The sequence below is a fragment of the Adiantum capillus-veneris genome, chromosome 5, assembly GCF_014529385.1.
Source record: "Adiantum capillus-veneris isolate H3 chromosome 5, ASM1452938v2, whole genome shotgun sequence".
NCBI classification, from domain to species: Eukaryota; Viridiplantae; Streptophyta; class Polypodiopsida; order Polypodiales; family Pteridaceae; genus Adiantum; species Adiantum capillus-veneris.
The window spans coordinates 110,011,324-110,034,207 of record NC_140935.1 but is presented as its reverse complement, the minus strand read 5'-3'; the positions used below and the strand labels follow the sequence as shown (position 1 = coordinate 110,034,207).

The 22,884-nt window shown below is 39.3% G+C and overlaps 1 protein-coding gene and 1 long non-coding RNA gene across 3 annotated transcripts in view; one reads left to right on the top strand and one right to left on the bottom strand.

The window, feature by feature from the left end:
* Positions 1 to 5,418, bottom strand: part of POL{LAMBDA} (DNA polymerase lambda (POLL)) — a 197,978-nt gene extending 192,560 nt beyond the window's left edge. The window contains exon 1 of one of the 2 annotated variants that reach the window (XM_086512682.1): positions 5,106 to 5,418. In XM_086512682.1, coding sequence (XP_086368808.1) covers positions 5,106 to 5,339 — 234 coding nt within the window. In that variant the 5' untranslated portion in view covers positions 5,340 to 5,418. The remainder of the gene's footprint in view (positions 1 to 5,105) is intronic. The other variant, XM_086512683.1, reaches the window with a different exon arrangement.
* The window catches only part of LOC147457906 (uncharacterized), a 207,193-nt gene extending 198,509 nt beyond the window's left edge, over positions 1 to 8,684 (top strand). The window contains exons 3-4 of the long non-coding RNA XR_015188159.1: positions 8,267 to 8,412; positions 8,488 to 8,684. This is a non-coding gene — a long non-coding RNA (uncharacterized LOC147457906). The remainder of the gene's footprint in view (positions 1 to 8,266; positions 8,413 to 8,487) is intronic.
* Positions 8,685 to 22,884: the final 14,200 nt, after the last annotated feature.

Here is a 22,884-nt window from a genome sequence, read left to right as displayed (position 1 = left end):
GCCAATTGGCCTCTCATTGCTGATCTCATAGTGAACCATGTAACTGTAGCAGAAAAGGTGACCCCAAGACATCACATGAAGTGACCACCTCCACACGACCTCCTACAAGGGTGAATGTAGCCTTGCTCCTACCTTGTCTCGAGGTGTGAAAGATCATGACCTTGGTCTTCCTAAGGTTCCACTGTGAGGCCTCTCTACGTGAAAGATCTTGACCTTGATCTTCCCAAGATTCTATTGATGTAAGGATTCTAGTTACTAATCCTTAATTAAGTACTTAAACTCATGATTAAGACTTAAGTAACTTGAACTTGACTCAGAGACAAGACTCAGAAGACTATGTGTTTCATTCCTTGATTGAAATGTGTTACAAGGGCGTTTTTATACAGCAACTGAAAGATGATGAAAAGACATGACCATAGGTTGACTCTAGGCCAATAGTCGTGTCTTTCTGGTGTAGAGTCGTGACCCTTCGGCGTAAAGGTGTAGCCATTCGCTGCAGAGGCATGGCTATTTGCCAAAAAGATGCGACTCTACGGCGAAGGGGCGCATCATTGGAGAATCGTGGGTCTCAGATCTCGTGCATCTTCGTATCTGCAAAAGAATCAAGCAAAGAAGGTCATACAAAGACAAAGAATACGTCACAATCGTGACATTCCCTCTCGTTTAAAATAAAACCCAGGGTAGTTGTAGAAACTCCAGGAGAAGGAAATGTATTGTTGTAGTGCTTCTGCATCCAAAGCTCTTTTTGTTAAGTCCCACGTCATGGCACTATTATTGACCGTGACTATTTTGCCAAACTAAAAACTGATCATATCTGCAATTTGATTAGTGTCGTTGTCAAATTCATTTGCAACTTCGAGATTTTGTCCAAGAAAAGATTGAATCTTTATCTGCTTCAAGTGAAAATATTGGTAAACTTTTTTGTTGAGTGATGACCACTCGTTAGAAATCTGCAAGGTATTCCATTGATTTATTTGGAATAGTAAAATCCTCCTGAAGGGATGTCGTGGATTGAGACAGAGTAGTGTTTGGAAGTATATCCATCTGTAAAGGTTTATCAATAGAACAAGTTGTGTCCAAAGATTCAATTTGCAGCGACTGAAGTCTTGCTGCAAGAGTCTGCATCTGATTTATCCTTTGCACCGTTGAAGGCAACGACTAAAGTCTTCAAGTTTGGAGGATTATCATTCACCTTAGCATCTGGTATCTGTTCAGAGACAAAGACTTTATTCTGCAAGGGCGGTGACGAGGCGAATTTTTATGCCTGGATCATGGCCGAAGAAAGGGTTATGTGTCAGTTGGTTGTCACACGAGAACCAGAATCTTATGAATCTTCAGCTTTCTCAGCGAGTATTAAGGCTTCCAATTGAGGAGGAGGAGGTTGAGGGAGTTGTTGCCACTTAGACCTCTGAAGAATCCTCTTGCACAAGGAAAGGATCAATAAGTCTTCAACTTTACCACCATTAGACAAGAAAGACTTAAATGTAGGGCATGGCTCGCAAGGGGAAACTTGTCCAACGTCGCAGCATTCACGACCAAGTACTCGACTAGGTCCGATATATGTGCCACTAAGTAAGCCCATCTTGATATGACTAACTGCGTTTTAAGATGAGATCCTTTGGAAGCTTCATGTTGTTGCTTCTGTTGCTAACGATTTCAATAAGAAGTAGGTTGCTTAGAACTAATACCTTTTCCAAGAATATTCATGATGAGACTTTTACTGCTCGCATGAAGATACTTTGTGTCTAGTTGTCTCTAAGGAACCATGCTTTGGGTAAGGAAATTTGGGCTGGAAAACCTCCGATTTGGTCAGTTCAGAGGTTTTCATCTACAACTGCTCTAGGCGAGTATTGATTGATGCGAGGCTTGTCGAAAGTGCTGCCATCTGTGTCACGAGCGTTAGTCTTAGCGTAGGACCTAGCCTGGCACTTTGTGAGCCTCTAGCAAGACGTGCATGTCCAAGCCGCTCATAGTTGCATACCCTCTCTTGCACAAGAGCAGTCATTTCATCATGCATGCATTGTACCACGTGAACCACCTCTTATAAGTCATTTATTTATAAGTGAAGCATGTATAAGAGTCTTCAAAGAAGCAACAAGACCTGGGGCAACTTATGTATAAAGGTGCAACCTTTTGTTGAAAGGGTGCCTACTTGTGAAGAGCAACATACGATTGCTGAAAGGACACAACCCTTGTGTTGAAGGGGTCCATGTACGTGAAGAGGCTGCTTCTTGAAGGGTTCACCCACGCAAGGGTAGTGTGTCAGAGAAAGGCTTCGTAGCATAAATTGTCTGTCATGCTCATATACTGAGTACACATGCTCATATACTAAGAACACAACTTGTGAAAAGCATGAAAAAATTATAGAGGGAGAATAGAACGTGTGCAGCCATGACCAACGAGCCGATTCTTGATGAAGGGGTTGATTCTCCCTTGCATGTCTAGAACAGTGGGGCAAGTTGGGACTAGTAGAGGCTCACATCAATGATTGCGAATTAGTTGCTTTCACCATCTCTAGACAGCTTCCATATAATTCCGGGAAGGGAAGAGGGTAGCGGCAAGGGTGAGAGGCTCACAACCTTCTGGTCTTGGAAAAAAAATTGCTCAGAAACCACTGTAAGGATTCTAGTTACTAATCCTTAATTAAGTACTTAAACTCATGATTAAGACTTAAGAAACTTGAACTTGACTCAGAGACAAGACTCAAATACCACTGTAAGGATTCTAGTTACTAATCCTTAATTAAGTACTTAAACTCATGATTAAGACTTAAAAAACTTGAACTTGATTCAGAGACAAGACTCAAATACCACTGTAAGGATTCTAGTTACTAATCCTTAATTAAGTACTTAAACTCATGATTGAGACTTAAGAAACTTGAACTTTACTCAGAGACAAGACTCAGAAGACACTGTTTGATTCCTTGATTGAAATGTGTTACAAGGGTGTTCTTATATAGAAACAAAAGAGACGATGAAAAGACATGACTATAGGTCAAGAGACATGACTCTATGCCAATAGTCGTGTCTTTTTGTTGTAGAGTCGTGACCCGTCGGTGTAAAGGTGCAGCCATTCGCTGAAGAGGCATGGCCATTCACCGAATAGGTGCGACTCTTGGGCGAAGCCTGAAGGGACGCATCCTTTTGGAGAATCGGGGGTCTCACATCTGGTGCATCTTCGTATCTGCAAAAGAATCAAGCGAAGAAGGTAATACAAAGACAAAGAATACGTCACAATCATGACAACTGAGGCCTTCGTACAGTATGCAAGTGCTGTTGTAGGCCTCTTGGAGACTCAAAACATTAATATAATATGATTAGCATATAGCATAATATGGACTAGAATACTTGCCAAGTAGAAAAATGGTGTTTACATAGGATGGGAAGAGTGTCGGCTAGCTACATGAAATTACTGATAGGAGGGGTTTATATAGCCCAAAGAGAAAGGAATGACGACGTGACTATTTAAGTCAATGAGTAGAGAGCTAGACTAAAGAGGACTCTCACTATAGATGGGTGAAACCTAGCTGAAATTTATGTCTTTAAAGCCCATATTGCAATAAGCTTAACAAAGGACCATGATTGTAAGAGAAAGGAATGACGACGTGACTACTTAGATCTGAGAAGAGAGCTAGACTAAAGAGGACTCTCACTATAGATGGGTGAAACTTAGCCAACATTTATGTCTTTAAAGCCCCTTTCGTTGTATATTGCAATAAGCTTAACAAAGAACCATGATTGTTTTGTTTTTGAATCGTCTCCTCTACTTATGAGTTTAACGAGCTCAATTTGGTGTTTGGATGAATTTATTTTATGCCCAAAATACATGGATTCACACCTCTCACACGGCTTCAATCGGTCATAGAACAACTTTGCATCTGTTCCCATCAACTGCAAATAGAGACAGGTAGATCTTCAATACAGCCGATATGCGAGTTGTGCGACTTAGAGCAAGAGACAGAGGTATATCAGTGTCCAGTATATTGCAAGATTCAGGGACAATTTCATTGTCTCTTCAGACAGGGCTTCGAACCTCTGTTGAGGGCAATGAATAGAGATGCCTTGGCTATTCTTATTCAAGTTACACGAGCATGGGCATGCTTTATTACAGAGTTCAACGTGCTCTGGTAGGGGACTTATTCAGAGGCAATTGACAATTTCTTCTAGCGCAGCAACTCTCAATAGGCCCTATGACACATCACTTTTGAGCTTATGGGACTCTCCTGGATAAAGCTTAAGAAATTCATAGATCTTCATGCCTCGTCCTTCTTGCAAATCACATAACCAATATATTGTTGTCAATGTCGGTGGTCGGCGAGCTGACAAACTAAGCCATACATTTATTGCCCGTACCTGTGCAGAATACAGCGCTGCAAGGCCTAGATGCTCGCCACATCAGCCAACGTAATTATTACCCGCCTAATTGAATGGTTTTTTGCCCAATCAACGCTAGGAATAACATTCGCGTGCGACATGTCAGCAGTGGGAAAATCACAATTGCACGTGCAGGTGCAACAGGAGTTCAACACCACTATACAGCTCTGCAATAGGCGATCTTGGCCCGCCTCCCACTGACACTTGACAGTCGGGAATGGCTGTCCATTCCCATAATACCTCCTCCCGGCCTCCGCCAGCCGCCAAGGGGTCACAGTATTTCCTACCCCATCACCCTATCCAGGCCATTATATAGAGGCTTAGAGAAACTCCTACAAGGTTCTTTACAGAGAAGAAAACTGATGGCATGATGCAGCTGCCAGGAGAGAGTGTACGTGATGGTACTGAGGGTGGCAGCTCATGGAGGAGATTAGGCTTTGAGAGAGATGCTACCAGCTGGCTATATGGGTTCACTTAATTTTTTACATTTTAGCATTTGTTACCATTGTCTTTCGTATTTTTTGTACTGGACTCATAGGTGCACATCGCTCTCTCTCTCTCTCTCTCTCTCTCTCTCTCTCTCTCTCTCTCGCGATAGTTTCCTACGACGTTAAAATTCTCTTCTTCATCTTCTTCTTCTTCTTCTTCTCTCTCTCTCTCTCTCTCTCTCTCTCTCTCTCTCTCTCTCTCTCTCTCTCTCTCTCGTAGCAGCTGAAACAAAGAGCCACAAACCTTCAAACGGCGAGGCTGAACGCCAGCTTCGACAAAGTAAGCACGAATGCCGGCAAAGGAGAAGGGAGGATGATCGGGCTGCAGTGCAGCAGCAGTAGCGGGATAGTGAATGCTCATAATTTGTTGGCTGAGAGAGTCGAAACAAGCACCATGGCGAGCTTCAGTCTGTTCATTAGCCCTGTTGGCCAAGAGCGACCTGGCGAGGCCCTGCGCCGCCACCTGTTTTGCATTCATACAGGGGCGGACAACCACATAAATAAATGCCTTGTCAGGTGTTGTGGACCCGGCTTTTGGTTTACGAAATCCTAGGCAGTGTTCCCACGACGTAGAGGCATTCAAACTTTGCACAAGATGGAGTTAGCAACTGAAGAGGCCATGTCTTAAACTTAAGCATTGCATAATTATGTTGACTATGTAGGTGTTCAAATCTCATAGCTTTTCCCGCTCATCCAACTTTTCCAAGCAAGATTTGACACAAAATCCAAGAAGATGGACATGGTTGTGCCAGCCATCAAGTGCCCCATCGCAAGTTGCTTTCTGTTAAATACCTTAGTTTGTTTCAAAACAAGTACACGAAGGTTGCAACTCTTTGTCCGCACAACTGCTAACCTAAAAGGCTAAGAGCCCTCCCCGTACACCCTTTAAAGGATTGTACATAGTGGAGGGCCCCTTCTCCTACGCGCTGGCAGTAATCGGTATAGGGAAAACACTACCTTTGCGCGAGGTATTGCAGGCAAGTTGAACGGCCTGGAGTCTCGTGAAATTCTAGCTAATAGTAGGTGGGTCACAATATTTTTTGGGGTTCATTATACAATACTGATTCATTTGATATGTTTTCGTGATCTCAATGGATTTCTCTTTTATCAAGTCTTATTTCATTTAAACATATTTTGCATTCGCCACTCACATATAAGCTCTAAAATGATTCACTAGAACTCACAATTAATAAACTATTTCCCTAGCACAATTGTGACACTATCTTTGATGAAACTTGGTTTGATTCTATTAGCAATAATTCAATTAATAGGTGATTTACGCAAATCCATAATTTATGATGGCTTGCCAAAAACATGAAATATAAAGAATGCAAAAGAACATACAGAGCATTGGAAAAAGGTTGAGTCATCAAAAACCATGCAATACAGAGAGCGCAAACATAATTGGAGCAAAATAGAGCATACAAGGAAACCAAAGTGTATTTTATGTAGCTTTGCTATGAGGGAGGTTGTGACTAGTCCATTGGACCGCTGAGAGAAATTGTGTCTTTAAAATGGTGCAAATCCAAGACTCTTTCTTTTTTTATAGACTTATCTCAACTATATCTAATGCACCTTGGAGGACCATGCTATGTGGCATAAGGAGAGGGATTTAAAGGAAGGAATGGAGGCCAAGGGGGGAAAAAAAAAGAGAATGGATTAAATGCCAAAAAAAGAGGCCCCCTCTCTCTCTCTCTATTCACACTCATCCATCCATAGGACGGCACCACCACCTTGAACGCTTTGCAACTATATATATATATATATATATATATATATATATATATATATATAGTTATATAATGCACCTTGGAGGCTAATTCCATGTGGCATAAGGAGAGGGATTGGAAGGGAGGAGTAAAGGCCAAGGCAAAGAAAAGAAGAGAATGGATTGAATTCGCGCATGGTATTAGAGCATTACTTCTCATAGCTAAGATTGTACGATAAGTACTTATATTACCTTGTAAAATCAATCTTTTATGTCAGCATCTTCAAATGTTTCTGTTTGGTGCTACTCTACTAGACATTCACCACCAGCGTTCACGAAAGGCAAGCTTGATGGCACCAACTACACTTTATGGAAATTCAAACATTATAATTTTAGATTTGTATGAATTACTATATATAGTGTTGGGAAAAAATTGTATTGACCTAGAGCTTGTTGCAACAATTGATCTAGAAAATCCAATTTTTTGTAATTTCTCCTGATGCTACTCTTCTACATGCCTAGAAGAAAAGTAATCTTGCTTTGAGTAACTCTACTTCCCTCTCAAAACTTTATCTTCCCCTTTTCATATTTGCGCTAACTTTACTGTGTGTTTTATTGCACACCATGACTATCTCTCGAAGGCCTTGAACTACCATGGACTCTGTTAGCATTTTTAATAGACTACAGATGATCAGGCATGGATACCATCTAGAATAACTATCGAAAGTTGGGTATTACTGCAGACAAGGAGGAGAAAGAGGAGGCAACACAATGATTTTGTGGAGGCTTTCAAGGGACAAGTTAAGGAGTTTAATGTGTATTCACAAAGCAAGCGGGTGAAAGAGATCTTGATATACAACATGCTTTTCAACATGTAGACTTAAGGTTCCTAGTTTTCCATGGCATCGACCTGGCTCTAAGTTATTTTGAGCATATATTTCATTTAGTGCATGATTATTTTGGTAGGTTTATACATCCTACCATGTTTAGTATGTTGCATGTATCCATAAGATAGGACGGACTCGCAACCAGTTGAGCAAAATTTTTGATGCTTTCCATGCATTTATCGGAGAGAAAATGTACTGAAGAAGACCACACAAGGAGTTGGCAGATAATGGAACATTCTATTATGATATGTCATATTTGGAGCCCAAAATTTCATATGGCTGGGGTCATGTAACTTCTTTGCCACTTCCATCCTTTGAGAGTAAGGATTGATCTTTGCCAGCAACCCAAGCTAGTGAAGGCTTCAACAACAGAATGCTTTAGGATATATAGAAGTCTCTTAAGTATTCTATTGCTACAAATATTATTAGGCTCACTCTATTTATTCCTATTGATGTGTTTGTAGATTTTTTCTTCAATGAGCAAATAAAAACTACCACAAAAATGCTCATTTGCAAATCTAAGAGCTATTTGGACTTTTTAGATGATAATTGTGATAGGAAAGAGTCACAAGGCACAATCTGTCTTTTGCAAATATGAGAGTTGTTTGGACTTCTTATATGATAATTGGGGTAGGAAACAGTCAAAGAGCACAATTTGTCTTTTGCAAAAGAAGTCCATAATTTGGTAGTACATTATCAACTCTCATAATGTCACAGTGTCATTTTACTATTTTAGATGTCATCTTCTTAGTGGCCGACTTATCCCACTCAACCAAGATATAGAGTCTAACGTTGAGAACAAACCTTCAGGAATGGAGATCTACATTCAAGAGAGCCTGCTAACTATGACGGAGACAATGTCAAGTGCATCTCTTGTGTAGCTCAGGTTAGATCTTACATATGAAGACCTTTCACTTCTACCAAAAGTGTATACATTCAGTCTCAACAATAGAAAGGTACTTACTAAATGGAGAAATTTCATTTTCTTTTAATGGCCTAAGATATAGATACTAACGTATTTTTTTTCTTAGATTCCAAGACGCAAGGAGAAAACAACATTGTGCAAGGAGTCCCTCTCAAATACACTTCATTTAATTGCTTCTTGTGGAAGCTAGATCACATATTCTATGAAAAAAAATCCAATGTATGCACAAAAAGAGCTATAATGCCATGCCATCTAATATGTGCACTAAAAAATGACAAACACATAGACACTTTGTGTTGCTAAAAAATCTTATTGTTTCAAAAATGTCAAATTTTTACACTGTATTGTTTCTTTCAAAATGTATACAAAAGTGGGGATGGTTACTGCTTCTTTCCCCGGTTGTTGTCCCCCCTGTTTTGCTGCCACTGATGTCCTACCCCCTCCCTCTGTTGTTGCCACTGCTCCCATCTTGCTCCCCTGATTGTTGTCCCTCTCCCCTGAGGGACATTCGTCTCGGGTGCCCTTTGGTGTTGTTTGAATGCATGGGCCTCCTCCATGGCTTCACATGCACTTTGTACCTTTGTAGCTTTCCTTTTGTCTTGCTCCCTTTGCTCTTGCGCCCTTTGTTGTGCTCAAGCAAGCCGTTGAACTTCAAGGCAGTCCTCCATCTCTACGACCTCCACATAATATTATTGAGATTATCTTGCATGTTTTGAATCTTGTTTTGAAAATCTTGAGCGTGTTGCGTCGCTTGCTCAATGTGGCCCCTCTTGAACTCCTTAGCTGAATCGCTTTTCTCTCTTAACCATTTGTGCATCGATAATATAGGATTCAAGATGGCCACCACATAAAATTTGCACACATCGTGAGGATGTAGTTATCCAATCCAAGGTCCTATAGAAGCGGGATAATAAGAAAAGAAAACTCTTCTTTTAATACAAACATTGCAACAATATAAGCATTCAAACAACATGCAGTTTTTACGTTTAACACATCCAAAGCTTGGCTAACAAGGAGCAGAGCATTGAGACACATCCGCCAACCACAGTTGTAGTTATCAACCTATCTAGGCATGCTGACCCGTCGATGCAGAGTGGTAGCTTCTAGATCAGGCTCTAGCAATATGTGCTCTACACAACATGCAAACTTTCTCCCGGGACTACCATACATAAGCACTTTCTTGAGTAAGACATTACAAACAGAGACTCACTTTCTTGAGTAAGACATTACAAACAGAGACTACAAGAAAACGCATATTGATATGCCTTATGTCTTTACACACCCATGAAATCTCCTACTTTTCTCAGAGTTTCCATAGTAGAAAATCTTATGTTCATGGTGAAAAATAACAGATTCCAATGTTCGCTACACCAAAAAAAACCAAAACCATTTAGGTTGTGGGAAAAAAGATCCTAAGATATTGTTTTTATTAACAAGACAAAACTCATGATTCATTGTAGGCAGTGACCAAAAAGCACATGAGATCCCAATTTATTTTGTGAAACCAGTTCGGCAAAGCCAAAAGAAAATATCGTTGTTGTGAAGCATAGTTAAGATAAGTGGATGCACTGTATATTTTGTCTTGAACGTCCACGGGTAGAAGCGATATCACGTGCCTAACATGAATAAATGCTAGAGATTATATTGCTTAGTGGATATGGGTCAGTACTAAGCAAAGAGGGCCTTGGAAAATTTTATAGGATCCCTTTTTACTTGGTTATGACCCCCATGGCCGCAAAGACATAGGTCAAATCCAAGCGAATAGGGGCCTTGTAAAATTTCACAAGGCCCTATTTTCTTGGTTGTGACCCCCATTGCATGATCTATAATGAACTCAAGACATACTATTACCATATACATGTGGTAGTGATGTGTGTGAGCACACTTAGGACCATTGGGTATTTGTTCCCTCACTAGGATGCTTTTTCCCCTTGCATTGTATATATGCCCATTACTCTAGGGCTAATCTTCTGATTGTGCATTAAGCAATATACTCTCTGTTATGTGCCTTGAAATTCTTCATCTTTTCCAAGCTGTGTGTTTCCCTGCAACCCTATTTTCAACAATTGGTATCAAAGCAGGTTGCATCCTCCCGGGCATAGTTGCTACCACTACAAACAATACTACATAGGCAATTTTGTCCTTTTGTGCAAATTTTTTGTATGTGCAATTTGTAAAAGAACATGTCCCTTGCACTCTTCTTTGGATTGTGCTATATAGCATGCTACCGTATACATGTGGTAGTGATGTGTGTGAATACATTTAGGACCACGAGGGCATTTTTTCCCTCACTAGGAGGTTCTTTCCCTCGTGCATTGTATATACGCCCGTCACTCTACAGCTGTCTCATCTTTTCCATTGCACATTAAGTAATATACTCTCTATTGTGTGCATTGAGATTCCTTTGTCTTCGCCAAGCTATGTGTATTTTCCTACAACTCTAATTCCAAAAATTGGTATCAGAATAGGTTGCATCCTCCTTGGCTTAATTGCCAGCAGCTCCAATACACGCCTGGTCACTTTCTCCATTTCTGTGAGATTTGGTGAGCGACAGCATGTCCTAAAATATTTCGAGAGAGGTCATAGAGCTCAGTCTGCTCAGAATTTTCATTTGGGCTCATTTCAGCCTCCGTTTCTACTACAGGCAGTATTGCACATACTATTTCGTCATTTTGTGCAAAAATTCTGTCAGTGTCCTTTTTTTCATAATAGGTCCCTTACTGTCCGGTACGGTTTTTCCTCTCTAGCACGTGTTGTCTCCACTTTGTTTCTCCTCTTTTGAGGCAGTTTTCACATCAGGTGTAGCATTTGACATGGCTGACAACAATACATATGTGTTCAAGATGTTTGTTGATGAGGATAGATTGGATGGGGATAATTACCCTATGTGGGCTTATATGATGCAACATGTCCTTGTGTCAAAGGGAGTTTGGAATATTATGCAGGGCATTGATGTACGTCGTGGTTCTAAGGATGTAGGCGATGTTGAGGATGTTGCAGGTTTTGGTGGCAGAGTTGCTACTGCCAAAGCTGTTTTGCCTACGACTAAGCAAGCTTGTTGGGATGTAAAAGATGCACAGGCTCATGCATTGATTGCATTGTCTATGAAGCGTACTATTACTCCTCAAATTCATTTAGCAAAATCTACAAAAGAGGCTTGGGATATTCTGGTTGGTCTTTATGCAAGTTGCAATGAGGCAAAAAGTGCAATGTTATGTAAAGAGCTGGAGTCAAAGATTATGCGTGAGTAAGATGAAATGGAAAATTTTCTTGCCGGTGTCAAGGATATAGATGAGCAACTTATTTATGCAACTAAAGTCAGTTTTGACAGTTCCCTTGTGCAGACTGTTCTTGATGCTTTGCCAGATTCGTACCAGACTTTTGCTAGTACTTGGAGACTTATGACCCAAGGAAATCCAGAAGTTGTCAAGCTTGATGCTTTATGCACATTCCTGTTACAAGAGTCACTTTCTAGAAAAAAACAGGGCTAAACAGAGTGCAATGGAACATGCTTCTATTGCTGCTCAAAGAAAAGGTGGTAACAACAATGTAGCCACTTCTCATGGTTTTTTTGCGAGTGGAAAATCTTAGGTTCCTAATGATTCTGCTGGAAGCACTTCGTTTGGGAATTCTAGTGATAAGGGCAAAAAAAATATACATTACCATTATTGTAAAGTTGATGATCACTTAATCAAGCAATGTCCAAAATTGAAGGCAAAAGAGAGAAAAAAGAGGTTAGATAAACTACAGGGTCCAATACAAGTGCAGTTGTTGTAGAGTCTTCTGTGAAAGGAGATTGTGATGATAATGTAGATACAGAGTGGGCTTTTAGTGTAGAGTGTACTTATGATCCTACTATCCATGATGCATGCATGTTAGTTGCTACAGATTCACATGTGTGGTATTTTGACAATGGTGCTACAAAGAACATTGCCTCACATTGTGACTTGTTTACTTCTCTTGAGTCTGTCCTTCATGGGAATCTAGTCACTTGTGCCAACAATGCCCGTTATCCGGTTTAGGGAGTTGGAAAAATTGTGCTTACTGCTACAAATGACAGCTATTTCACACTTGGTGATGCATTGTATGTACCTAGAATCAAGAAGAATCTTTTGTCTATATCTGCACTTGCTAGACTTGGTCTTGCAGTCAAATTTGTGAATGAAAAATGTATTGTACATTATCTCAGTTTCAGTGATAAAATCGTTGCATCTGGCATTTTATGCCATGGGCTGTATAAGCTCACTTTATATGACAAGTGTGGGCAAAATTTTGCAAATGTTGTTGTGGATTCAAAGGCTATTTTAGATGCAAAACTTTGGCATGCACGTTTCCCGGGGGATTCATTATGGAAAACTTACTGCACCACATAAGTGCAGGGGAGGGTTTTTTTTTTACAAGTCACATAAGCGTATAAGCTAGGGGCAGACCCCCAATAATTTATCTCCCAAGCTTATAAATAAGGGAGAGGGGTATCATATTTGGGGGGGGGGGGGGGGGGAGTGAGTAAAGGAAAAAATGCGAGGAAGGATTTGTGTTTCAAAATCTTGTCTTCCCAAAAGAGTCTTCCCTCGAACTTGTGAGTCAATATCTACAAAGATATATGCAAGAACTAACATTATTTTGTATCAATTGCTTGTTCTCTGATTATAGTTCATTTTTTGAGGGATGAAAACTATAGAGAGTTTGTATACATGCAAATTTACACAGAGAACCTAGCACAAGATTATAACCATGTTTTTTGAGTAATTTAGATGGGTCAAAATTGAACAAGTAGCCAAAGTGCAGGCTCATCGAGCACACAGTTTGAAAGTCAAACTAAGAAACATTGAGGGTACATCTAGTTATCAATAGAAGTGGTTCCTTAGTACATTGCCAAACACTATGCTACACACTCTTTGACTAGTTTTACTTAGTTAGATCATGTGAGACCTACATTTAATGTATAAGATAGGGGTATGATAGTTTTCTTCATTGATTGTCGTATAAGCGTAGAAAGGGGGATCATATTCCCTAATTTGAGTCGTATATAGGGATTTTCCTAATGTTGTCTGCTCCTCGCAGGTGGCATCTCATTTTGTATATAGAGTGAATCCCTCGGGGCATGTTTTAGGCATCTGAATTTTGCCAATTTTTTGCGTTTGCAGAAATCTGATATGGTTGCTTCTTTGTTGCATTTTGGGTAAGATGCAGCGTTCAAAGTTTCCAAAGGATGGTCCACTTAGGGCCACATGCAGGTTGCAGCTTGTGCATAGTGATGTTTGTGGGCCCATGCAAACTCCATCTTTGGGCAATTATCTTTACTTCGTGACTTTCATTGATGATTACTCCAGACGTGCATGGGTGTATCCGTTTAAAACAAAGTACGAAGTGTTTATGTGCTTCAATTTTTTTGGCTATGGCTGAAAATGTCTCAAAATATACTCTAAGCACCCTTCGTTCATATCCAGGGGGGGAGTATATGTCTCATGAATTTAATGCATTTCTGGTAGTCATGGGAAACACCAATGTACAGTGCCGTATATGCCTCAACAAAATGGCATTGCTGAGAGGAAAAATAGATCGTTGACGGAAATGACACGATGTATGGTCAAAACTCAAGCTTTTTCACATTCATTTTGGTTTGAGGCCATCACGCGTGCCACTTATGTACTTAACAGGTGTTCTACAAAAGCTTTGCAGTCTATGACTCCTTATGAAGCATGGCATAATAGAAAGCCTTCTTTTGAGCACATGCGTGTTTTTGGATGTTTGGCGTTCTTTTTTTATTATAGTGCTGAAAGCAAAGGCTATAGGTTGTATCATCTACAAACAAAGTGTATCTTGGTCTCATGGGATATTGTGTTTGTGGAAGATTCTATTCGAACCCTTGTTGTCATGTACTAGAGACAATAGTTCGTGTGATAGTAAATTGGATGCACCTTTGTCTAGTCGTACTCGTTTAGGTTCTCTCCATCCATCTTATGCATTAGATTGTTATGCTTTGGGTGTGTCTAGCTTATGTGATGTTGAGGAACCTCTATCTTTTGATGAAGCATATAATTCAAAAAATTGGATGGCTGCCATGCAATCTGAATATGATGCACTTATAGAAAATGACACGTGGACTTTATGTGATTTTCTTCCTAGCAAAAATTCCATTGATACAAAGTGGATTTACAAGTTAAAATGCAAGTCGGGTGGTGAGATGGATTGCTATAAGGCTCAACTTGTTGTAAAGGGTTATGCACAACAAAAAGGTATAGATTATGAAGAGACTTTTGCTCCCACTTGTCGTATGACTACTGTGCATTTTCTATGTGCATTGACAAGTCATTTTGGTTGGGATGTACATCAATCAGACATTGTTACTGCTTTCTTGAATGGTGATATACTTTGAGGAAGTTTATGTAACGCAGTCTCACGGTTTTGTCATTAAAGGGGGGTAGGAAGATAAAGTGTGCAAATGTAAGAAAGCTTTGTATGGGTTGGAGCAATCTCCTTATGCTTGGTATGAGAAGGATGGCACTCATTTGGTCAAACGAGGATTTTGTAACAGTCCAATAGAAACTACATTGTATGTAAAGAGTGAGGGTGATGTACTTCTCATTGTTGTTCTCTATGTGGATGATTTTGTTGATCACAAGACCAAATGAGAGACATATTGCTGAATTTAAGACTGATTTGAATGCTACTTTCAAGATGAAAGATTTGGGTTGTTATTTAAATGATTTTTCATACTCAAATTGGGCTGGTTGTTATGACCCGAGTGTCCATGACTAGTTTTGTTTCATGCTTGGCAGTTCATGCATTTCATGATTGAGCAAGAAGAAACCTACTATGGCCACTTCCATTTTTGAGGCTGAGTATAGGGTAGTCTTCATAGCTATTGTTGAGTGTGCATGGCTTAGATTCCTTATGGATGATTTGGGTGTCGGACAAGACATTGCCAACATCATCTACAGTGATAGTCAGAGCGCATTGACAATTGCAAGGGACCAAGTTTTTCATGCTCGCACAAAGCACATGGAGGTGCATTATCAGTATCTCAGAGAGAGAGACTGGGCACAAGGAATCAGCTTGGCCTATGTGCCGACAACATGATAACCTTGCAGATTTGTTCACAAAGGCATTGCCTCATGAGAAGTTTGAGGCTTTCCAAAAAGATTTGGGCTTGCTTCCCTTTGTGGATTGATCATGCACGGGTCATGCACTCAGGGCATGGTACTTTTCTATACACTATGTACCAGCTCTTGTCTATCGCATCACTCCTAGGGGGGTTTTGTTACCATATACATGTGGTAGTGATGTGTGTGAACACACTTAGGACCGTTGGGGCATTTTTTCCCTCGCTAGGAGGTTTTTCCCCTCGTGCATTGTATACATGCCCATCACTCTAGGGCTAACTTTGTGCACTAACCAATTTACTCTCTCTTGTGTGCCTTGAGCTTCTTAAACTTCTCCAACCTATGTGCGTTTCTCCGCAACCCTATTTCCAACACATGCCATGTAGTAAGGTTGATGACTGCATCCTTTGCGTGGACGTTGGAAAAATCACGCATGCAGATGAAATCTTGTCGATCAAAATTGAAAACACAATCTTCTTAGATCTTCCCAGCAAGTCAATCTTTTCACAACGTGGTGCTAAAGTTTCCAGCAATTCCAATTCTTGTTCATTATCAGTGTTGACTTCCTCTAAAAAAGGCAAAGTCTTTTGACATAGGCTCTAGAGCTACCTTAACTGGCTTTGGCTCTTCCTTGGCTGGATCAGGATCTTGGAAGGAGTTGTACCTGGTGAAAAAACTCCCTCAGGCTCAAGAATCATTTGCCAATTTATTTGGGTTGAAGAGTAACTCTGCTTTGTGACCCGTGATCAGGTGTCCTTGTTGTGAGTCACCTATGAAGACTTTGCCTATCGTGCATGAGGATGGAGAAGGGGGAGGGTAAGAATATCCATGCTCTCACTGTCCCAGATAGGCACTGGCTGAAGCAGCCCATCGTAGCAGAATTGCAGCATTTGAAGGGTATCAAAATTTCAAGGCATAATTGTAAGGAGATGGGAATGGGCAGCCAAGATGTAGCCATTGCTGAAGAACTCAATGAGGTAGTCTTCTGCAGCATGTGTCTATTCAAATAGCACCTTTTGAGGCCATGTATGGATTTATTTGACTCCCTTAAATTTCTTAAATCCCAAGAGCAAGGTAGAAGTCTCTAAGCGGATGCTTGAGAGTTTTGACTTAGAGCTTTCCAAGACTAGAGTTCACATTAAGCAAGCCTAGAAGAAGCCAAAATTGTATTATGATAGGCATAGGAGACCATTGTCCTTTGATTTAGGAGATTTAATTTTTTAAAAGTTCGTTTCTAAGTGTATTAATGTGATGCTTGGTAAGGATAGGCTATTGTATCCAAGGTTTGGCGGTCCTTTTAAGGTTTTGAAGAGATTTGGATCACTTGCTTATAAACTTGAATTACTTGCACATGTGAAAGTACATCCAGTCTTCCATGTAAGTCTTTTAAAGAAGTATGTGGCTAATCCTCGCCATATTTTGTAGGAGAATTATAATTTTCCTGACAATGGTTCAGAGAAGAGAGAACTAAAAACCATTCGTGATCATAGAGTTAGGTAGCTTAGGAGTAGAATTCTGGTTGAAGATTTGATTAGGTGGGATATGTATCCTTTAGAAGATGCCTCGTGGGTTGACAGATGTTTTGCATGCTAAAAACCCCTTCTTCCAACTCTAAGAAAAAGTTGATTTTGATGAGGGAGAATGTAATAGAACTTATTTTCTCAAAAATGTTGTGATAAAATTTGTTTCAAGAAAAATTCGATCATTTTAGAGTTTTTCCAATGTCCATGGATTCATTTTGATTGTTCTTGTAAAGTTTTCAATTTCGACACGTGATACATTTTGGGAGCCAATTTTGAGGATGCTAGGGTCGAATTTGGAAAAGTGTTGTAGTAGGAAATGTAGATTTGAATATGAGGAAAAATATTACTTCTTTAAGTTTTCCATATTCCTTTGTTTTGATGCTTGTTTGAGCCCGTAAATTAAGTTAAAAGTGAAAAAAAACTATTTTTACATCATTTTTGTAGAAATTGCCATCTTGCAAGTTAAGTTTTGGTAGGATATTACTTTTTCATCACATGATTATTGAAGAGCTTGACCAGAGAAACAATGTCATATGAGATGGTCTTGGACATATTCGGAGCCATTTGGGAGCTACGGTCTGGTGAACATGGCCTTTTCCCTTTTATCATTTTTCTTACGCCTGTTAAGATCTTCTGTGAGTTGCCAAATCATGCAGCTTGTGACGTGACACATGAGAGAGGAATAGATTGAATTATAAACTAGAAACACAAAGTATGCAGATTAGACATACAAATAGAGAATGTACATTGATGTAGGATAATGATTACAAGAAGATCATAGCTCCTTTCATAACTGCTTGACCATAAATTAGAATCCCAGTCTAGCACACAATCTAAATCCAATCACACTCGCACTCTCAATCATAATCACGATCACACTCTCAATCACATTCACACTCACAATCTCAATCTCAATCTCAATCACAAAAAAAAAAGTTTTTCTAATTTTTGTTGATTCACATGTGTGGGATATTTGCACGTGCTATTCTACAGATATTTGAGTGAACCCTTTGAGCATCTGCCACAGGATCCAGGGCTTCGACACTAAGAAGCTCTCTGAGGATGCTATGTGACCTATTTAGAGTGTTACATGTTCACTCCATGAACCCATTTCCATTATCTTTTGCCACTAGAGTAGATATACCTTTCATTTACAATGTCATCCTTTACTAGCAAGGCTATATTAGACATGAGAGATGTTCAAGTTGGTTGCTCATTTTCATAGGTCTGCTCATCCTTATCATTGACAATGTCATCTTCTTCTAAACCTTCATTCACTTTTAAGACACTAGAATCAACTTATTGTATTGTTTGAACCCTTGGAAGCCTAGCAAGGATTGAGCTTAACACACAAAAAGGCACTTGTGAACAAAGAGGTTTTATCCTTGTTGGTGCACCTATCAATTTGACCATATGAAGCTTTTTATGAATTTCTTTGGCTTTGTTTTTAGCCTTGATTTCCTTTACTTCTAGTATTACTTTTCAAATCAAATTCTTTGATGAAAAACAAGCCTCAACAAGTTGCTCATTGTGCTTCATCCTAATACATGGAAAGTTCAAAATTATTGATGCTTGCTAAACACGTGACATATAGGAAAATATCCATCATGAAAATGCATGCTATAATAGCCTATTGAAACCTAGAAAGGATAGGATATAGCACCAAATTTCTAGAAGGTGCATAAATGCAAGTGGCTCCCTAGGGCGCTTCCCCCAAGGCAACTTTTGAAGGAGCAACCCTAAAATATTCCATGCAATACTAGGCCATATGTACATGCCATTAGTATCATGGCCGGTGCTAGGTGGTCAATGGTCAATGTTCAGTGGCCGCGGATGGTGGGTTGGCATATTCAAGATGGCACATAGTCAACACACACACACACACACACACACACACACTTGGGTACTTCATTTGGCTATGATTGCTTCACCCAACTACACATACACTTACACTTGAACGCCTGATGTATAGCCGATGTTAATTTTGTCTTATGGGTGACTACCTTGAGCATGTATCTTGGAAGAATTCGGACTTTTTGGGGGCATAATGGAGCTGATGAATATATAGATTTACCTTCCTTGGATTTAACATGTTCCTGTACTGTCTTGGCATAAATGGATGGCTAAGATAAATATGCCTATTGGGGGTGGATGGTTACATTGTCTGCAGGATACATATACACATGTATTGTCTTGGCATAAATGGATGGCTAAGATAAATATGCCTATTGGGGGTGGATGGTTACATTGTCTGCAGGATACATATACACATGTATTGTCTTGGCATAAATGGATGGCTAAGATAAATATGCCTATTGGGGGTGGATGGTTACATTGTCTGTAGGAAATTGTGGCTTATTAGTGGCCTATTTTATACGTGGAAACTCTGGGCTCAAACTCTTAAACTGCAGTGCTAATTGTAACTTGGCCCTGTCCATCGAAGGACCTTCCACTTAAGGCTTAAAATCTTTAGCTCTACTATGATGTCGAACCCCTTCTTGCATTATCTCGGCTTAAAGCTCTTTGGCTTTTATGCATTGGGTGAACTCACCCATTAACACACTTTTATTGAGATGCTACTCTGCAATGGTGTGAACACTCCCCTGAAAACTTACTCTCAATGGGTTTGATTACCCTGGCATAAATATGTACATGCCCTTGAATGAGGTTCCCCCCTCCCGAGCATTATACCAACTTTGGTCTTCCTCTCCCTTCAATGAAATGATGATTCTCCTTTCCACGAATACTTGGTGTACCCGCTGCCTTGGATATGGATTTGGATGATCTCCCTATGCTCGTCCTATAATAGTACACACATAGTTTCCAACATACCTTGGGAAAATTTAGATTCTACTGCTGGATTTGATGTTGCCTTAGATGCTCCTCCTGCTGAGGACTATTGCCTTGCTGGTCTCAATGCTGCTGAGGTGATCTCCACTAATTGAAGGGCTACCTATTTAACAAAGGTGACGGTTTTCTATACCCTCACTTAGCCTTGTTTTACTATTTTATTTGCATTAAAACCTTTTGAAAGTAAGAAGTGGTGGCCTCTTTGAGTGTTTAACTATTGCAACATGTGTGATGATGATGATACCCGCTGCCTCACAGATTTTATTCTTGTACTTACTATCATCATTTATTGTCATTAATTTGGTGATGAGCATGCTAAACTATTATGCTCAAAAAATCCTTGCATACAACATCAATTTTAATCTTTGATACATGTGATAATCTATATATTTAGCCAATGCAGTGATTAGATTGATAATTTTTGAGCTATATAATCATTCGTATGTGAAAAGCTTTACCATCTGATTGGAAAGAATCATAAAGCTTGGTATATGTTTTGCCTAGCTTGTACGTAAATAAGTTATGGATGTTATATTTGCAGAGAAATTTCAATACCTACTATGGCTGACTGCTAGGGAACTTACTTTCTTTGGTCCTCTACATTTTTACTGGCTTAAAATTTGATTCCAACCTAGATTATAACTATGTATTTGATGCCCGTACTTTGGTTTGATTCCATCTATGAATTAAAAATTAGATGGTCATACTGATCAAATCTAATATGTTGTTATAACTTCCTAATTAATGGCTTAAGATGGCCTTAGCTTTGATGACATTATGTCCAAAGTAGCTCTTTGAAAGGCTAAATTTCAGCCCTCTGGTTTTTATTGAAAAAGTTTGTTGCTCAATGATTAAGAGATTGTAAATTATGTATGGGGCCTTGAACCCTTTGGAACTTTGTATTCTGGTGATTATGGTGGGGCATATCTGAGTATGATATGATATAAACTGCTAGAATTACTACTGGTATATGTTTAATACTGTGTATTGTGATCTTTGCTGAAATAGAATTTGCTACTATAGGTGATTTCCTAAACTCGAGCTTAAGAACACACTCACTTGCATTTGTAGACTCTATTATATTTTGAGCTTCTAGAAAAAGTCTTCAAGTTATAAGATTGGGTACTATGCAATTATTTAATGATTTCATAATGTAGATAATGGAGTGTAGCTTCACTTTTTGTTGGGGTTTATTGCCAAAAGGGTAGGTACTGATGTTATAGATTGCACTACTGAAACCGAGGATCACTTACATTGTTAGTATTAAAATCTGCTCATCTAATGTGAATGAGATATTTTGCTGAGTTTTTACTACAACCTTTAATCTTTACTTTGTCGACACTGCCTTCAAGGCTAACAAATATGTTGTCTTGTTTATATAGATGCAAGTGATAATTCTATCTTTACTTAGGAGCTTTTGCCTTAACTTCTATCATTGAAGAACATGGCTTCCTCTACTTTAAAACTATTTTTTTGATTATCCCATATAGAAATGCATTTGAATGATACTTCATTCTCACTTTGATGTACAAAAATGAATATGAGACCGAGTCATTTTTGTGCTAATCTCTGTCCTTTGTCTAAATCCAATTGTCTTTTGAGCTTTTAATGTTCACTTGTGTATAAGTTTAAGTTTAATACAACAACAAACACACATGTTTTAAACATAAGGTTCTCCCATTTAGATGGGATACTAGGATGCTGGTTTAGAAAATTTCTTTCTATAGGTTGATAGGTGTTAGGTGGTCTTACCTTGTCTATAAATTGGATTCCTACTCATAGCTACTGTAGTATTTGACTCAGATGGTTTTAGGTTGCAAGTTAATCCAAAAATACTTGCCCATGTGTAGTTATTTTGATTCTTATGATTTCAGGAACATTTCACCTCCTATAAACGGATGGACGGCTCGTTTGAGGACTATCCATGGAAATTGGTGAAATCATGGAAAACTTCTACAATTGACTATGAATGACATCCATACTAATTTCTAATGGCTGACAAAGCCTTAAAACTCTGTCTAGAGTATAACCTTCTCTGTTGATATTGTCACTTATAGCTCCGATGCGACTCATGGATTTTTTGATATGATACTTCTCTTTGGCTTCATACTTGACTATTCTACTCTCATCAACTTGATGAGGCAATCTCAATGGGGATACTGCCATAACACTGAGTATGGTTCTTGGATAAGGGTGGGCACGTGCACGCACACACACGCACACACACTTGGTTACTTTATTTGGCTATGATTGCTTCACCCAACTACCATATACACTTAACTTGAACTACGACTGTAGTTGATGTTTATTTTGTCTTATGGTTGGCTACATTGAGCCTGTATCTCGAAGGAATTTGATTTTTTTTAAGGTGCATAATGGAGCTAATGAGTATATAGCTTTAGCTCCCTAGGGTTTGACCTCTTCTTGTACTGCCTTGGCATAAATGAATGGCTAAGATAAATATGCCTATGGAGTGATGATGATTACATTTTCTGGAGGATACATAGACACATATTTTATAGCAGTATACCTTACTAACCTCATAATCCTTCAGTATTAATTGTGGCTTCTTAGCGGCCTATTCTATACTTGGAAACTCTGGGCTCAAACCTTAAATTACAATGCTAATTGTAAGTTTTAAGTGGCAAACATAGAGGATGTTGGACTTGATGTAATGCATGAGCAGAGATGCAAAAACTACGTAGGGATAGCACTACTAAGCAAAAGGTGGGAAGAAATCCATCAGAGAGCATCCCATCACTCTCGAGTGTAACATTTAATGCATTAATAACTTGTGTGTAGCAAAAATTGATAACATAGTGAGCATTCCATTAAGAACAAGTTCCTAAGGAGCATAGAGAGAGTACTTAATTTGGAAAGCAACCTAGATAATTTGGTATTGACAATACTTGAAAAGAGAGAGAAATAGAACAATTGACAATAGTTGAGGACCGGATTTACATGGAGCCGGTCCCCCATCCATAAAGGCTTTGTATTATAGCTTCTCCCATCAAAGGAGACTTT